The 19,067-nt window shown below is 36.1% G+C and overlaps 1 protein-coding gene across 1 annotated transcript in view; it reads right to left on the bottom strand.

Moving 5' to 3' along the window:
- PLEKHA5 (pleckstrin homology domain containing A5) overlaps window positions 1-19,067 on the bottom strand; it is a 70,177-nt gene that overhangs the window by 34,860 nt on the left and 16,250 nt on the right. Inside the window, exons 6-11 of the mRNA XM_019471990.1 lie at window positions 18,653-18,768; window positions 10,551-11,018; window positions 5,393-5,861; window positions 3,787-3,870; window positions 954-1,073; window positions 211-264 (exon numbers count right to left, since the gene is read on the bottom strand). Coding sequence (XP_019327535.1) covers window positions 211-264; window positions 954-1,073; window positions 3,787-3,870; window positions 5,393-5,861; window positions 10,551-11,018; window positions 18,653-18,768 — 1,311 coding nt within the window. The remainder of the gene's footprint in view (window positions 1-210; window positions 265-953; window positions 1,074-3,786; window positions 3,871-5,392; window positions 5,862-10,550; window positions 11,019-18,652; window positions 18,769-19,067) is intronic.

Raw genomic sequence — 19,067 nt, 5'->3', positions numbered from 1 at the left:
CTGACGATTTTTAAATTGAGGGTTTTTTTTCCATTACATGTCAAATTTGTAATCGATTAAGACATTCTGTGCTACTTAAAAAGGGCACATATTAAATATTCAGCTTCATAAAAAGCACTGAAAATCCTTCTCCCCAAATATTTCCAGCTTGATAGGAGCAGGCAAAAAGCATTAAGAAATGTAAACACACAAGAAAATTGCAAATCCCACCTGATGATCCAAATATATGGCATTCCTTTGAAGGTGATGTGAAAGAATCTCATTCTAGCAGGCAGCAGTCAGGGGGAAAAAGGAAAGGGACAGAAGGTGCAGAATGCATGAAAAGAGCTTTAAAAGATGTAAACTAGACAGTGATCTTTCTGTTTTATGTAGAAATATAATGCTGTTTTTATCTGCTTTTTTTTGGTGAACTGTTAACAAGTTTTGATCCCAAAACAGAACTGATGAAAGTTCGCCACGAATCAGACTACGAACTACTACATTACATTTGGTTTTACATATAAAATACAGTAAGCTGATGTAAATGTCTACGACACAGACAACTATAAACCCTTTGATAAATCTGTGTTTTAAACATGTCCCGATTTTCGTACACAGATTACAAATAAGATTGTATCTGATATGAGGCAGTATATACAATAAATTAATCTCATGATCTATCACAACTAATTTTGATTATAACAATAGGTTAAAAACCTTTGACTTTAAACTTAACTACAATATATTTTAAAATATTCCTACGTAATTTTGACTCAGCTAATATAAAAAAAGCTATGAGTAAAGCCTCAAAGGGTTAATAGCAGAACATCACATACACAAAGAACCAATGTTTCTCTATTCTACTCCCATAGTAGTCAGAAAATTTTGCACTAATGGTACAATGCAAACTTTGATTAATAAATGACTACAAGTTAGTGAGAATGGTACATGACACACATTGCTTTATAGCTGACCTTTGGGCTGCTGGCCTCAAGTTTTAGCTGCATGAGCTGTGCTAGTGTGTGTTCCCGGATACTACTCAGTTCAGCTTGCTGCCGTCTCAGCTTTATTAGCAGCAGCGTGAGCTCCTCTGGCTGAAGGAGTGCAGTGTGAGAAGCCAAAGAGTAGAAAAAAGGTTAATTGGTATCCTAAAAAACACTTAATTAAAATAAGGGTTCTTAGTATCTTTCTTACAAAAACTTTCTATAGTGATACAACAAAAGATAAACCGTTTTTCCCCAAATTGACCACTTTCAAATATATAATGAAGGGTTAACCTTTAACTACTCAAAACAATTGACACTGCAAATGCCATAAAAGTGGAACATTCTGTATAAAGGACAAAAAATAAGTGAGGATTTTGCAGGAGAAAGTCTCAGACTTTCTGATATGCATATCAAATTGATGATATTGACTTAAGTGAAGGGGAAGATAATTTCAGCCCTTTGGATATCATTACCTGTACATGGACAGCCATTTGAGCTTGGTGAAAGAATCAAAAAATGCCCTCAAGAGAATTTAGTTTCCAAAATAATTCTTCAAATGTATGTGTCAAAATTAAGAGTAAAAATAAAAAACCCCAATAACTGAACTACATCAGAAACAATCACCTTTCACAAAATAAAACTGCACAAGCATGACAAAAATAATTTTCTGTCCCACCTTCCACAGCTCTGAGGCTACCAGTTAATTTATTGCTTTACTTTTATGACTAAGATGTACAATACAGCCTTAGGAAGGGATGAAGGATAGTATTTAAAACCCAAGATTATATACATAATGGAAATAAGGTCACACTCAAATGGGTATTTGTCAGGTAATTCCACACAGTTCAGTTTAGGTCAGTTCGGGGAAACTCTACCAGAACCATTCCTGGAAACCACTTCTATTAGCTATACTTCAAAGAAAACAAAACACTTAACATCACAAGTATTTTTATTATGTTCCTGTTTGCTTCTGTTTCTTACACTTCTCCAGAAGTCAATCTTGTAAGAGGTTAAATATTCACCCAGCATTTTGATTTTCTCACAAGTTCTGTGAGTTAAACAAACCAAAACAAACCCAAACAACCCGAAAACCCCACTTGCTCTCTCCCACAGTCACAGAATTTTTCCAAAGCAAAGAAGTAAAGAAAAAAGCTCCAGAGAACCACAGATTAAATTACTGAAAAACAAATACCAGTTTCTTAGAATAAAGAAGAAAAATCCCTGAGAATAAGCGTGGCACTGGCACCGTTGTGAGCTCGTACCAAAGTAGCCCACAAGAGGGAGCAAGGGATTTCCACATAGCTTCAGTTGTCAAAACCATTTGCTTTGAGAGAAAACCAATGCCAAAGCCAAATTGTCTAATGGCCAGTCTTCCTCTTATAGTACTCTTTCAATACCTGGATTTAAAATACTTAATTTCAGAGAGTAAGTGTAAGAATCTAGACTGCTATACAAGACATTTTCAAGTTCTCTCCAAAAATCAGTGACAATGCTTTCAGTCTGAAAATTAACATCATTTCAAAGCACAAGAAAACTTATTTTTAGAAATAAGAGAATTGAAAGTAGCATCTTCAAACAAAAGGAACAGTGAATCACTTTTTCAAGATCAAAACTCTTCTCGGTATGTTCTGCAAAAGCCCGATTTTAGTGCATTAGGAATAAACTATTTAATGGTACTTAAAGCCAATGTTTGCAAGCAGACTTTTTTCCATAGAGGAGCCCATCGAACAGTAATTCCTACTTCTCTCTAGACATTCATAATGTTGCAAACATCTTTGATGTTGCTGTAAGTGCTGTGCTTTTGATACCGCTCTCGGGACTCTTCAACAACCACAACACAGAATTTTGTTTAAAGAACTACCCACAGGTTTCCTCCTCTGGCCCCTGCAACACTGGTGCTGTGGGCAGGACTTCTGGTTTCTACAGGTAGAAGCTTGGACCTCCTTGCCCCCTACCCCGCTCATTGGCCCAGCTCCAGCAGCAGAGCCCAGGAGAGCTGATGGGACCATGAACCCAAAGAAACGTCTGTGGAAGACAAGGTGCAGGGATAAGGCGCCAGCTGCCAAAGGCCAACCTGTAAGTTGCTGAAGGTGCCAGGGATTCATGCTGGGAAGTGCAAGAAACAGGTGTCGAGGCAGTGGAAGGATTGACTGGAGACCTGTTGCCCACAGTATGATTCAAAATCTGTATTCTCAATTCGTAACTGTCTCAAACAGTAATTTTAGATGGGCAGAGAAAGATTATGGAAAGGAGAGAAAAACTGGTAAATAAATGTAGTAAATTTAGGACAATTTCTTAGCTTTTGGCTAAGAGTCATGTTTCAATTAGGAAGGTGGACAGCATTCACCAATATTACTTTAATGAAATACCTTCAATGAGAGTTTCAGCTCTATCATAGAAAAATGGGAGATGTCAGAAAGGACATCATTTTGACATATGCAGTATCCTTAAGATTTCCAAAAAAGGTAAACGCTACTTCTAGGATTTTCTAAATTCTTAATGGAGAAATAAGCATTCTGTGATGTATTCTACCCTCTCCCAGGAATTTCTGTAATGTATCAAAGATGATTAAAAAAAAATAAAAATCTGTATTTCTCAAAGAAAATCTGGAGTCAGCAGCTACAGAATATTCTCAGAATTCAGTGTAACCACAGAGTACTACTTTATTTGCCTTAAAAATCCCTGATAATTTAAATAAAGTCTACATTTAATAGAATAAGAAAATAAGCTTTGAATAGAATAAGACTTCAGTGTTGCCTCTTCATACTTAAAGAATTATTCGTAAGAAAATACTCATGTACCAAATAAAAATCCAACTCACTGTTTTGCCTTGGAGGCTCTGAGGAGTAACAGGCTGTAAACTCAGACCTGCTGGCATTGACCTTCTGTCGGGCACAAAGACATGCTGTACAAAAACAAAATAGCACAGTACGATCCATAGTTAAAGACTCAACAACTATTAAATGCTAAAAAAAAAAAGTCAAGCCAACTTCACTCTCATGACAAATTTGCTATGATCTGTGCCAGCTTTGGCCAGCCATGCTTCCTGCTGATCTACGATCTAGGACACTTGAGTAGGCTACCTCTAACTTCTAGAAATAACCCAGCTTTCATCATTCATTTAATTAACAGTCCTCCCTCACAGCTGTTGCCCTAATCATAGCCCACATAAACAACAACAATTTTAGTTTTTCACCCATCACTGAAAGCTGATTAAAAACCTAAGATCTCTATATAGATGGAGTTTAAATCTTAAATTTACCCTACTGATTTCAAACAGTCTTCTAATTACCACATCTTAAAAACAGGTTTGTGTTTCTGAGTTAATCGAAAAAGCTACTTGTGTAACTAAAAAACCCCCACAAACCAAATAGCATGAAAAACTGAAGGTAAATAAGAATCTTGTATAGAAGATGCTAAATATGAAATTAAATACTAGCATAAAGTGTTCCACAAGGAAAAAAATATGAGAAAGGAAAACATGGCTGAAAGGACAAGTAAGCACATGCTCTGCAGTACTGACTCTACTGGTATTTCTCAGATTTGTGAGAAGCACTGATTACCAAATTTCCAGTGCAGCTGAGACATAAAGGATGTCAAAACAAAATGACTCCTTTGCTGATGAAGACCTAAAAACTTCCAAAACCAAGACTTAGTAATCAACTATAAGTTGTTTAAACTGCTTTAAGATGTAGTTAAAGATTTTTTTTCCTGCATCAAGAAACTTAAAGACACCTGAAATAAAGATTTAGGAAAAATGATCAGGAGTATTTTATACTAACTCTAGTTTTATATCCAACTGAAAGAGTAATTTTTATGTAATTAGCTCCAATCTATTAAAAAACATGCACAATACAAGCAAGATGGATATAGCAGAGCCACATACAGCAACCCAGGTTCACAATTCTTCGTGTCTCCCTCTCACTGATGAAGACCAGTGAAGTTACACTAGTCAAGTGCTAAGGTTGTGTGCAAATAGATTCTGATCTTTAGTGATCTCCCTAGTAACTCAAAGGCATCAAAAGAAACAACTACACTCAGTTTTCTGCTGGAACCCAAGGCAGCCAAACTTGTGGCTGAAAAACAGAAAACAGCACATGGAAAGAAATGTGGGATTTTCAGTCCTCTTAGAGTTCCAGCTAAAAAAGCTAGAAAGGAGAGAGATTTCTGTACATAAAACAAACTATTCTGAATAATTTTCCTATTGACTTCTTTTCTTTCCTTTAGATAAACATAATATCATGGACAGTAAAATGAGGACAACGTGTTTTCACCTAGTGTATTAGAAATAACTTAATCTTCATTATATATATAAAATATATATAATAAAATATACTACAGTGCAACAGTTTTATGGCAACCATATACTTTCTACTAGAATTCCTTGTAAACAAGATTTTTAACTATTAAAATAAGTATTTTTACACCTTAGTATGATGCGTCCTGTGTCTGCGATCAATAGTTACATCTCCCCTTTGCACTGGTGAAGACACTTCTGATCTGTAGGTCCGCTGTGGGGAATACCCTTGGAAACCAGCGATTGAACCATGAGAAGGTGAGGTGGGAATCGAATGCATCGTCTGATCAGAAATATTAATCATAGTTTTTGGGCTACTTAAAGTACTGTGTCTAGTAAGAGTTGTTTGCTTATTGTAAAACTGACGTTGCTGCCATTCATAGAGCTGCCACATCGTGTCATCGCGCATTGACCTCCGTTTTTCTTCGGCTGTTACTGGTCCTATAGCTCGGTCGTAAGCCGACGGCGTTACGCTGCAGAGGCTCTCCGGCCGTGCTTTGCTGTTTCTTGGCAGTGTTCTGTAGCCTTCTGGGTACCGGGGTAAAACTTGAGGTCGATGGCTTGGCATGTTTCTTGGTAACGTCTGATATGAGATTATGCTGAAACACAAATTTTCTTTTTATTAGTGGACAGCATTACTATTATGGCAATATAAAGTTTTTCAATATTGGTTAGGTTTATCTAGCTATTAGCTTTTTTTTTTTAATACTACAAGTGTCATTTTAAAAACATGCAAGAAAATCAAGATGACAATTAAAGAATCAACTATACTGATTGAATGCACTGTAGCAGCCGAAACTGGATCCTCTCTCTGATTAGCTGCTTGATTATATAATCCACATTTCATCTTTTTACCAGTTTAACAGTCTAGTAGTGTCAAGTTTAGATCAAATCTTGTAACCTGTCTATATGCTGGATAGGTCAAAGTTTTGAAAGCTTTGAAGTTCTATACTGTTTCCATATGAGCCCATTTTAAATGTTCTCTTTTTCAAAAGTGAAAAAGTCTCCTGTAGTTTCCCTAAGAAAATCTCGAGCAATTACTATGGACATAAAAAAAAATTATGATTTTTTTAACTGCAGACCTACGAAAAATAGCAGTAATTGTCTAATGAAATTATATTTTGCAATTGTCAAGGACAAGCCATTCCATATCAGCTATTCAAGCGAAACAAATAGCAAAATATTTGTTTGGTAATAGTATTGCATTGCTTTGCAACTCAGATATGAATTCAAAGGCTTATTCTTTAATTTGTTGCCACATTAAAATTCTGGACTGCTACAGTCATTTATCAACTTTCAGCATTAGCTGAAATGCAAAATTTTCCATACCGAGTATCAACACATGCCTAAGTATGACAAAGCATTCCTTGTTTTTTCAGAGGACAAAATCTAGGTCACAAATATTGATTCATTCAACCCTTATCTAAAATTCAGATGAGCACCTCTTAAAGACTTTTGCTACTGATCACATCTATGATAGATGCTTGCCCAGAGACAACAAAACTGATCTCAAATTGGACATGATTCAGCCATCAGAGGGCAGCAGCTTCTAGCTACGCCCCAGACTAATTCAATAAAATCCCTGCCATGAGGCACCAGAATCTGAAGATGGTTTTGAATGACTTCAGTGCCACAAAAACATTAAAGAAATGATGTAGGGCAAATGGCAAAGTAAACCAGCATTATGCATGTTAGATCCTTCTGGAATAACTACCAAGGGAATTGATGACGGTAAAACCCACTTGTCACTTAAAATAGTTAAGCTGAGTATTTATGACCACCTGTAACATTTTGGAGATGAAAACTTCTATAAAGAACTTCACATACAAAATCTGCTACAGTTTCTGAAACTTTCCAAGAATTAATGAAGTATTATTCCCATTTTGTAGATTGGATGGCTTTCCATTCTCACAAAAAAAAAAAATATAAAAAAGGGAAATGGATTCTAAATCCTATTCTTTTGCTGCAAAACCCACTTAAATACCTCTAAATTTCTTCATGTAATATACCATTAATGATAAGGGCTTTTTCTCCATCTCCATATTTAAAAAACAAACAACCAAGACACCTTTGAGTTCAAATTTTAATTTTCAAAATATTATTTTAGCTATTCACAAACGGGTATGGTGAAGCCTGATATTTTCATGAAGATATCTGGTAGCTAGATACACCTCACTCACTGAAGCTCCTCTCCCATTTTATTAATTAAATGAGCAGTGTGATCCTGTTGGCTCCTTTAAATATCACAGACAACTTGAAGAAAAGCTGTCTGAAGTTCTTACTATGTAAAGATAGCAATTTAAAGTCTGCATGCAATTACTTATATTCTAGAACATTTAGGAAGATAAATAGCTCCCTACGAATGTTCCCATATGAAAAAAAAAAGGCTTCCACATGAGTTTATAGACTCCTTATAGGTACCTTTAGAGGTTGTCTCTAAGATTACTGTTGGGTAGCAATACTGGTTCCGGTGTCCAAGTTGGACTATTTGGGAAGGCGACTTTGCTGCTAAACCTTTAGGGGCTCAGTTTGGCAATGTTATGAATACCCTCAGATGGAAACCTCAAAATAGGCCTTCACCCTAAAGAACGCAAACATCAGCTGGCCCAGAATACAGAACTTTCACGCGTGAATCAAGCAAAGGGTGGCAGAGTGAAGATGGAAACCTGGTGCTGTACAGCAGGCATTTATTATTTAGGATGAGGCTTATATGGGCAAGGTGGGGGGAGACAGAGGCTCACACCCTGGGTTAGCAGCAACAAAAAACCTCACCTAGTACCATGCAACCCTTCTGTATTTTTTCACATTTGAGAAAGACCACTCAAGTGAACCACTTTTGGTGAAAATATTTACTTGTAACTGACTTGTGCAAAATTAATTTAATAAAATGATACTGAAGTAGAATGTTTTTATTTAAAAAACATTTATTTTTTGGTTTTGAAAAAAAAGGTTTGTCTTCCTCAAGGCATCAGTTGTCTTTATTTGTGTGGCTCTTGCAAAACTAGATGTCTAGATCCACGGAAATGGCAGAAAACAGCTTCAAGAATTAAAAACTGAATTGACGTAATTCTCATTAATTTCTCAAGAAATCAAACTACTAAGGGGTCAGCATGTTCCTATAAAAAAAATCAGTAGTTTTACAGTGAACCCTTTTCATTCCATACTGAGGACCGCTAACAGCTCCTATTTTATATATAGTTATTTAATTGAACCTGTTCGTTAACATTTTAGTATTCTTGAAGTCCTATTTTTGTTTTTCAGTCTGACACACCAGAGTTATTCAGTTTGGTACTCCATGATTTCTCTAACAGATTAGAGGTACAGATGCAATGGAAAGCATCTTTGTTAGAAGTCAGAAACTTCTCCCCATTAAGTGAAGACTACTTTTCTCAAAAATTCAAGTTATGAGTTGAACAGGTCTTACTACAAACAGCCTTACTAGCCCCTTACCCCAACCTTAAGCTTTAACATAAACTGGAGCTTCTTTCTACTCTCATTCACCAACTTCAATTCTACTTAAATTTCTGTCTCCAGCCAGAAACTGGCAATCTGAACAAAAATAAAATTTAAAATTTAAATGAAACCACATTCTAAAGACACCACTATACATTAGAAATTTGGATCATTATTCAAGGCCACCTCACACAAAGCAAAAAAGATAGCTCAAGGCCAATTCTTTTTCCATTTGCTACCTTTATGTTGAACTGCAGTTGAAAGCATACCGTTTGTGCTATCAGTGCCACCCTTATTTAAGCAACAAGTGATCTCTATAGTCAAGAATAAAATAGTTAATTAGTGACATATTGTTAACAGTACTTCCCTCTATTTGATTCCCACAATGAAATCAGTTTTAGGGTTTATATACTTGTTCGCAACTGAAAAATGGCACAGCTATTCAAATTTCTCCTGTTTGGTTTCAAGTTTTACAGTCCAATTTAAAAAATCTAATTGCATCAAAGAGCCTTCTCAGTTCTCATTACACAAGCATCCATAATAAAATAAATGTCAGAGTGTGCAAGTTGCTCTCTGTACTGCAAGTTCAAACTTGTTTTAGGGTTTATATACTTGTTCGCAACTGAAAAATGGCACAGCTATTCAAATTTCTCCTGTTTGGTTTCAAGTTTTACAGTCCAATTTAAAAAATCTAATTGCATCAAAGAGCCTTCTCAGTTCTCATTACACAAGCATCCATAATAAAATAAATGTCAGAGTGTGCAAGTTGCTCTCTGTACTGCAAGTTCAAACTTGATCAAACTACTTAGGTTGAGTACTTCATGAAACAACACATTAGCAATTCCTAATTATATTTAATGAAGGACGAAAGGCAATGAGGAAATGTTCAACCGATTTTGGCAAATGTAAGTCAAACTAATGCAAATTTTTCAAGTTTTTGCAAAAAGTGAAAAGCCCCCAACCCCCATATTTTGAAGTGTACAGAAAACACATTTTCTGAACTTGCTCCTATCTTAAGCTCTGCTCTGCCATCCATCTATACGCAAACTCCCTAATTTCCAACTCTTCAAAACATCTCATGTGATAACATCTCCATAACTTCCTATCTAATGTAATATTAAAAACTTTTATATTTTACTGCTGGAGCTACTTGTCTGTACGCCAGCCTGGAAGCAATGTCCCCACATTTCTGTCAGATAGAAAAATTGCTATCGGCACAAGATTCAATATCATTCACACATAATTTTAAAGCTTCATGAATAAGCACTGGAACTCAGTATTAGAACTGGGAGATGTTTAATTTAATGAGAAGAGAAGCTTTAAGCATCAAGTTAGTTAGATTTCTATGACTTACTCTTAGGAAAAGCTTCTCTCTCTCTCTCTCTCCCCAATTAAAGATTGTTTAAAGTTTAAAAGCTCCCTGAAATATTTTTGAAGAATTTTAAATAAAATATTACAAGAATTTGTGAACAAAAATGCAGAAGACAGGGCAATTTCAAAACCAGATTTTTAGAGGAAAAAGAATTGTTATGATTCATGACACCTTTTCTCTGCTAGGATAGAGAAATTTCTAACACCCAAAAAGGGTTTCTGGCCATTTTTATTTACTGAGTTATTAATATAGTTTAATTTATTAATAATCACTCAAATGTTAATAAAAGACGAACTTTAATAAATCTGTTCTGAGCAGTCATTCAGGCACTTCTTACAGAGAGCAATGAATTATATATTTATGTAATATAGACCAAAAACTATAGAATCTAACCAGGATACAAGTATTATTTGCTGGAAAGCCTAGCAAAAAAAATTTAAAAAAATTATTACATAGTACTTACCCTCTTGTTTCCTCTTCTTGTCCTTTTCCTCTTTGCATTTTAATCCACTGTTCCAACTGCAGCATTGAATTAGTTCTCTGCATAGCTCTCTCAGACTCCATATGTGACTGAACCACATTGTGCTGACCTCCATCTCCAGCATCTGCCAGAACACCACCAACAGCTTTATTCTCAGACCCATTTAGATGAACTGGTCTGAAGTGTCCAGCCTGAATCGTAGTTATGGGTAAAGTCCTGTATTCGGATCCCAAAGGATTTAGCTTTACACTGTTAATTTTCGTTAGCGGTTTATCGTGCCCAACTTTCTGGAATCCATATTTTTCGGCTTCCAAAGCTTTCTTCTCCTCATTTTTGATCACTTCTTTGTTTTTCTGGTTATTTTGTGCCTCTGGCTTAATTAGCACCCGATGGTTTGAAATATTATTTGCTTCTCGAGGTGGTGTATTTTCAGTGGTTAACTTCTCTACTCTGGAAAGGAATTTATGACAAGCTATAATATCAACAAACCATTCACTAAAAAATGAAAAGTGACTATATTGGTGTTTACCAGGGTTCTTTCAGTGAATCCCTGTCCAGATATTTTACATCAACATCTTGTATTTGAGAGAAAAATCCAGGATATATTTTCACAATAATCAAGGACAGGCTGTTTTTTTTGTTGTTGTTGCTTTGGGTTTTTTTGTTTTGGGGTGGTGGTGGTGTTTTGTTTGGTTTGGTTGGTTGGTTTTGGGTTTTTTTGGTTGGACAGTGTGAGTGTTTTTTCTTCCACACTTCTCTTTCTTTGCTATTTTAAAAACATTTATAACACGGTGTAAATTTTTTAAGCCGACTTCAAATTAACCCCCTAGAAAAAATGTGCACAAGAGGAAATAAAGCCAGAGTCTGAAAAAGTGGATGTTCAGTTCCTGGAGGGCTGGACATTCAAATAGTAAAAATATTCAGTGCCTCTCCAAGAGCTAAAGCTTCCAGAAGTCAACAGCCTGAAATTCAGACGATTTTTAAAGCCATCTTTAAAAATGGTAGCAGATTACATTGCTGACCAGCTTGTGATTCACAATACTGCTGAATTTAACATATAATGAGCTCCTTTAAAGAAAACAAACAACTTTTCATGGTCACTGGCATCAATTAGGTTTCTCTTGTATGTTATCACTTTGGCTAGCATACATTTTGTGGAAAATAACTGTGGCTTCCCTAATTTTAGGGGCAAAATAGCTGCTGACTTAGGGAACTCTACCACAAAAATAATGATATTTTTAGAACAGTTACTGCTTTACAGTACTTACACAAGTACTCAATGTATGCAGTTCTATTAGCTGTCTTCTTTTTAAAATTTCAAACTGTCAAGAAGCTATAGCTTTTTCCATACTGGGACATGAACTGAACATCCAGCTCAGATAGTGACAGTTTTTTTCCAGTTTATTAGAAAAAAACCACAAAAACCCTAAAATGTTTTGATCCACATTTTTTTGTATGGGAGGAAAGAAGACGAAGACATATAATTCTTTAAGATTACACCTCTGTATAAAACCAAACCAAGAACAAAACTTTATTTTAAGATGATGTCAAATTAACCTTTCACACTGTTTTGCATCTTTTTTGCAAATGCATTACTCATCTTTATAACTGTGTCCCATTCAAGGGCCTAATCCGTGTGTAAAAAAGCCATCACATACACAACTGACCAAGAGCACAAGTATGACCACTCCTCTGAAAAATGCTCTAGTTCCAAGTAGAGTAACTCCATACAAAGCTGTAAGCATTTTTGCTTACCCAGTCTTTAACACAAGGCTTAAATGTCCAACAAGACATTTGGGACAGAACCCCAGCAAATACACAAAGGACTGAAAACTGTAAGGTCCTTGTAAAATACTACCCACTGCTAATAATATTGGACACTTAATTTTAAATGCACGTCCCATTACCACCCTACTCTTGCTATGAATTCTCCATGACGTGAAAGGAATTAAGAGACTCCTGCCTTGACAAGTACACCAGTTCAAACGTACCAGTCAGAAAAAGCAAGACATCAATGTCCTCTGCATACTGTACGTGAGTTAGAATGAAACGCTCATGCACTTTGCATGTTAACAAGGGGTGTGATTTTTTTTCCACCCATGCCTCTTCCTGACATAGTTGTGACGATCCCAGTCTCTGCTTGATACGCCATAATGTTATAAAAGTCCTCCAAAATTCATTCTGTTAATAAGTAGCTCAAAATAGTCCTTTTCTTTCAGTGATTATTCCTGAGCTGCCAACGTGAAAGTGTACACACACGTCAAACGTATTGCAAATGAAAATATTCATACCAATAATCTAACATGAACATCTCTTTGGCTATATGTGTCAGCATTATTTTTAAACAGTGTTTTTTTTCTCATACATCACTATTAAATGCAGAGGTTAGATAAATCCGATGTTTTCTGCTAGCAGAAAGGAGAGGCTAGTATTTCTGCCAACCATAACTTTCAGAGAAAAAAAATCTTGATGTAGAACCAGTTTTTATGTAGGCTTTTGTGGGGAAGGACACATGTGGTGGAACTGCTATACCTTCATCATCTTTTCTATAATTTCCAAGTATCAGCAAAGAAATGCTCTGCTAATCTCCTACTGCAATTTAAAAGTGAGGTGTTTTCTTTTGATTTTTTAGCCCAAGACTTTAAACTGTTCCCAAGACCAAACATTTCTGCCTAGGTTCCTTCTCAAGGGCAAAAAAATGGATCACCTCCTCCCTCCCACCTCAAAACTGTACTACCCAGTGTTCTACCACAAACTAAAGGAATTCCCCAAACAGGAAATTGAATGAAAAACTCCATTTCCCACAATTATCAAGTCAAAAAAGGGTGTTAAAATTTCAGTTTTCAGCCAGCGCTCAAGAGTTTACAAATAAATGTAAGGACTACCTTGCAAATAATCCTAAACACGGGCATTAATATATGCAACATGCCTTAATAGTACCACCTACTCCCTTATATAGCACTTTATATCAATCTTTCTCAAGGTGCTTTACAGCAGAGAAGCAGTTGCCATTTTACAGATGGAAAATCTGTGGTGCAGAGGGAGCGTGGCATCTCTAAGGACATTCATCAGATAGGTGGCAAAGTCAAGACTTGGCACAGTGTTTGAGTCACACTATCATAGTACTTTCCACTGCAGAACTTAAAAAACAACAAACCCCAAAAATCACAGAATTGTTTTTCCATGCAATCTCTATGCTGTATCACTTGTTACTATGGTTATACACAGCAGAGCCAAGCATTTATATTTGACGTTCTTTGCAATGGTGTAGAGGCTGAACGACTGACATTCAAAGAGACTTCTGGGCTCTCCTTTAACTTTGTGCATCAAATCAGTCAACTCGGTGTGAGCAAGAGATCTCTTTCCACAGCAAAGTACCCAAATGGGAAAGAATTATCAGAAACTAATAGGTAAATGTAAGAAACGTAAAACATAAATCCGTATTTATATTTGGCTCCATATTTATATCAGGCTCTCCAAGACATACAACAAGACTTGCGTGCTATTTTGAGGATGGGAAAGGGAGAAGACAAAAGAGAATGAGCATTGAACATACATGTTTCAGCATATACCAAATGCAATTTATGGATTTCTACAACAAAACAGGAATAATATGCATGGAATAGTAATACAGGAAAAGTACTATATAAGTTTTATATAAGTAAATAATTCTGAAGGGGGGAATAATTCTGAAGGGGGGGGGGGGGGGGGAGAGGCATGTAATCAAGTATCAGACAGACATGAAGACTGATTTAACAAAGCCAGGCAGAGGCATCTGAAAAGAAAAAGCCACCTTTTCCAAACACAGCTACCTTGGTAAACCCCCACTGTGGATGCTGTTATGCTAACAAGTGCTTTTTTGGCAGCTTAGCTTATGCTGTTCAGGGAGAGTAACTAACACCAGGAGGAAAAAAAAAAAAAGACCCACTCTTTTCTTAGTACATGCTGCATCACTCCGAAGAAATAAAGGTTCTGGCGCACACAGCTGACAGTGAAAGGATAGAAAAATGATGCTCTTAAACATGGGAGAGTAGAGAAATCAGCATTTAGGGTAAAAATGGTAAATCAGTATGTTGGTGGACATTAGCATCTACAAACACAAGCAAGCAATCAGTACTCATAGATACAACTTAACTGTGGTCTGCAGTGATACAAGATGAAATGAGAAAGATGTTTTGCTAATTCAGAGAGGTTTTTTGAGATCATATTTTGAGTCATAAGCTTAAATAGTTCCTCACTGACTGAAGTATTGTGTTTAATTATTTTGATAGACCTCTCAGTACATTATTGAACTTGAATTTACTATGTAGGTAAAATTAAAACAAAAATGTTCAGAAAGGAGTAATTACAATTAAGTCAATAGGACCAAATAATATTTGTCCTTCCCTGCAGTTATACATCAGAAGTGATTTTTTTCTGCTATGACTGCTGATCAGTTCTAAAAGAAATGGTTACATTTTTATTTTCTCACCACAGTATCTCATTTCTGTATTATGTGGCTAACTATATGTGGAAAGTAAGAAAAATTTTATGGAAAACCAGGCAAAACCCCCACAACTTAATGTTTTAAATATTCCTTTTATCTTTTTTCTCTCCAAGGAACTCGCATCCTCAGAAAAATAAAGATACAGATTGTAGCTCTGAAATTATTTAAAGCTGAAACTTTCAATTTAACAGACTGTTGGGTTTGGATTTCCAGAGTATCATAAGCAGTGAAGTACCCTGACTTCTAAATTTAGAGCACTATACTGTAAAAACTCTGACTCATCATTTGGGCAATTTATATTAACAAGCACTTAAGAGTGGCTCAACATCAGTTCGCATAAATATTTAAGGAAGTATGTTCTTAATAACTCTAGCTACTGTATCGTAAGTATCTAGTCTGTCAGAAAACTGTATTCATTACAACGTTAGAAACTCTTGAAAAAACAGAACTGAGAAACAAAGGCAGTGGCTGAATTTGACTGAACCAAAATCATTTCTGCTTAGAGCTATGTGCATGCCAAACTTTAGGTTACTTAGAGATGAGGTAACACAATACTTAATACTTAACAGATTTTTACAGGAAAGAAACAGTATTTCTTCTGGATAAGATCATACCCTGCTACATGGCTCATTTTAAGAACTGGTTTGATAGCCAAAAGATGGATTCTTTAAAAAACAGATATATGAAGGATTTTCTTCCTTATTGTAGCTAACAGACATGAAAGTCTTTTGAGACTTCACTGGTCTTGAAATGTATTTTCTCTCAAGTAATTATTTCAAGATTACTAACAAACTTTTCAAAGAGGGTCACATCTATTTCTGTTTTGTCCTAGGGTTTCCTGCCTGAATTAAAACAACAAGATGGTGTCACATAAGTCACTTTCCTTGTTGCTTTTCTGACACTTGTTTTGGCTGTTGGCAAGCCCGTTCTGCCCATGATATCCAGGCAGAAAACTACTGATTTTGCTGCTGAGTGCTTTTCTACTCATTTAGTGTGCTACACTGACTCACCAAGGAGTAAGATAAGCACCCGAAACAATGCAAGGCAGATTGCAGGAGCACGTATAGCTGGATGAAAAGTGTTAGATAAGCTCAGCGGTATTGGGAATCCCCACCGTTTGCCTATACACTGCCGGACACCTGAAATAGGCAGACGTCAAGGCTGGAACAGGCACTGCGGCTGAAAGAAGGGGGTAGGAGTGCAGGGCCAACCATTTCGGGAGGCTGGAACACCCTTCACAGCAGTGGACTGCCCACCCGTCCTGTTAGAGCAGCCATGGCACCGCAGCCTAGGAAGGATGACTAGCCTGCGAAGCTGTGCCGGGCACCAGGGTGAGCTCACTACGAATCTTGCTAGGCTCTGAGGCAGCAAACCTGGCTGTACAGCTGTATTAGTGAACTGCACAAAAAAGTGGATATTTACATTACCATTTTGGATTGCTTCTTATGTTAAAAGAAATGTCACAACTAATAATGTAACAACTGTCTATATAATTAGGTGTACCAAATAATCTTCTATAGAGCATTCACTATTAACAGGAGAGACTATGGAGACACTTATTAAGGAGGCTTTGTCAGATGGAGATGTACTTTTTTCACATTCATTTTTTTCTACTAGAAAGATGTCCTCTTCAAATGTTCAATCTTCACAGTATTGCAAACACCAAATGAAGGTCATTTCACCGGTTCAAAGAGATTCAGAATGCCCACCTCAGTATTATTCCCCCTACGAAGTGCTTATACAATCGATACATGATTTTTGTTTGAAGTTGAGTGGGTCTGATTTGGTTTAATCATTTCTCCATCTGTAAGCTACCACAGCTATCTGCAATACACTTACAATGCGAACCAAAACTGATTTTTCAGATTAAGTTTATTATTCACTAAGCTAAATGATATATTTTATTTTGACAAGGTAACACCATTCTTTTAAGTGCAATCTCTTAAAAACTCTGAACGAAGAAATTAAAAGGTGAAAATGCTATTAAGTATCTACTTGCTTATATTCTATCTCACTCTGCTCATCCCCCATATCATCTATTGTTCCCAAACAAGAAGAGGGTTATAGGAGACAAAGAACATAACGTCTTCATATATAATATGAAATAATACATAATCGGATCAAATTTCATTGTGGTAATTGGACCTACCACTCCTCCTTTCTACAAGATGAAATCTTTTATTTCCAGTAATTTTGGGAAAAACAAACATGACAGCTGAGAGCTTGAAGCACATGTGTTATTTTTCCATTGTACGGAGAACAATGTATTTTTCTATGAAGCTATTTTACTATGCTGTCCAATGCAAAGAATGGAATACTTCATATATTATCTATATACTTAAAGGCTATTAGAGACGAAAGCTAAGATTTCAACCTTTTGTTTAAGATTAGTCGCTAAACGGTTGCACAGGTACAAATTTAAAAGTGTTCTGAGTTTACAGTTATCCTTCTGAATATCCCATAGATTGGTGTAAGTAAAAGTTTCACTGCGTTTGACTGAGAAGCTCACAAAACATTAACACACGTTAAGACTAAAAGTGTCTAGTCATTCTGCATTCCATTTTGTGCTTCTGCCAGCATCATGCTGAAACATGGGATATAGAAATGTGAGGAACAAGTTAACAGGAATGAATTGTACTAGTGATGCAAAATTCAGAAAGACTGCTTGTATTTTGACAACAAGTTCAATGTGCTTACTCTTCCACAAAAATTGTACCTTTTCCTTGTTTGGTATCTGTATCTAAGGAATTTTTTTACCTTTTTTTCTTTCTTTTTTTTTTTTAAACTTAAAATTTCTCAGGATTGTCTGCCATTCATTTAGCTCCAGTGTAGCAGGAACTAACAGAGTGCAGAAGTAGATCAAGTGACAGCAGCCATCAGCAATAAGTTCTGTGCCATCAATAACGAGGAGCTTTTAAGTTTTCCATTGATGGGGTTTCCATTATAGATGACATGAAGCAACCCAAAGGACAACATTCAGAGAGAAAATGACTCTTACTGGATAGATAGCAACAGACAATATTCAGTTTCTGAGAACACAAGGCTTCCAGTGATAACTTGCTTTTCATTGTCAACACATGGATACATAAAGGATATCCAGATCAGGTAAGTATAAATTTGATGACAGCTTAATGATGAACAAGAATGACTCCCCACAAGTTGCCCATAGGTGCAACTGTTTAATTTAGCCAGAAACTATGGTTGTGAACTTGAGACTTATGACAAGTTTAAGCCAAAGACTACCACCAGTTGAGCTGCTATTGCTGTTCAGTCAGGAGGGCAGGGGAAGTCTAACATGCCTGTACATAGTACTTGCCACTGCACTTCTTTTGATGCTGCTGGCTAAAGGAGCTAGTCAAGTTTTTGTCCTCTAGCCCTTTACTCTCAAGGCATCCGTATTCAGAACAGAACTTAAGATTATTTTTACTACTTCAAAATTTTATCCAACATTGTTAAATTAGTAAGGGTTATTCAATATAAGGAGAAATTACTTCAGCCAATTTACGTTCTGTTTTAAGGTATGCCCTTTCATTTAAATAAATCAAACTAAATATGAGGAAGATATACACTGTGCCACTATTTTGAAAATCCACATTACCTTTTCACAGGCTCTGTTTGCACAAGTGCTGCATCTGTCATGGCTTTCATCCACAACTCCATTTCCTTCCCTGTATCTGTGCAGAAATAATAGGTCCTCATGTTTGGATGAGCTGCCTGATTGGAAATGACATGGTCATTGCAATAAAAATGTAAGATTCTGTAAAAGAAGAGAGGCAAATAATGTTACTGTATACTCGCTCTTATGTTTTCTATAATGAGATTTCTGTAAATAATACTATCCGAAAAAATATCGGAAGAAATAGTTCAATGTTTCTCTGTCACTGCATTCATATTTTCAAAATAATTGCCTGTAATTTTCAATCATAGCTGCTTCTTCATTAATATACTCAATAAAAAGCCCTTAAATTTCTTCAGTCTATTAAAAACTATCTTGACTATCCATTAATGGAAAT

Source organism: Aptenodytes forsteri, unplaced genomic scaffold, assembly GCF_000699145.1.
Source record: "Aptenodytes forsteri isolate BGI_AS27 unplaced genomic scaffold, ASM69914v1 Scaffold241, whole genome shotgun sequence".
Taxonomy (NCBI): domain Eukaryota; kingdom Metazoa; phylum Chordata; class Aves; order Sphenisciformes; family Spheniscidae; genus Aptenodytes; species Aptenodytes forsteri.
This window is presented reverse-complemented; position numbering and strand designations above follow the sequence as displayed.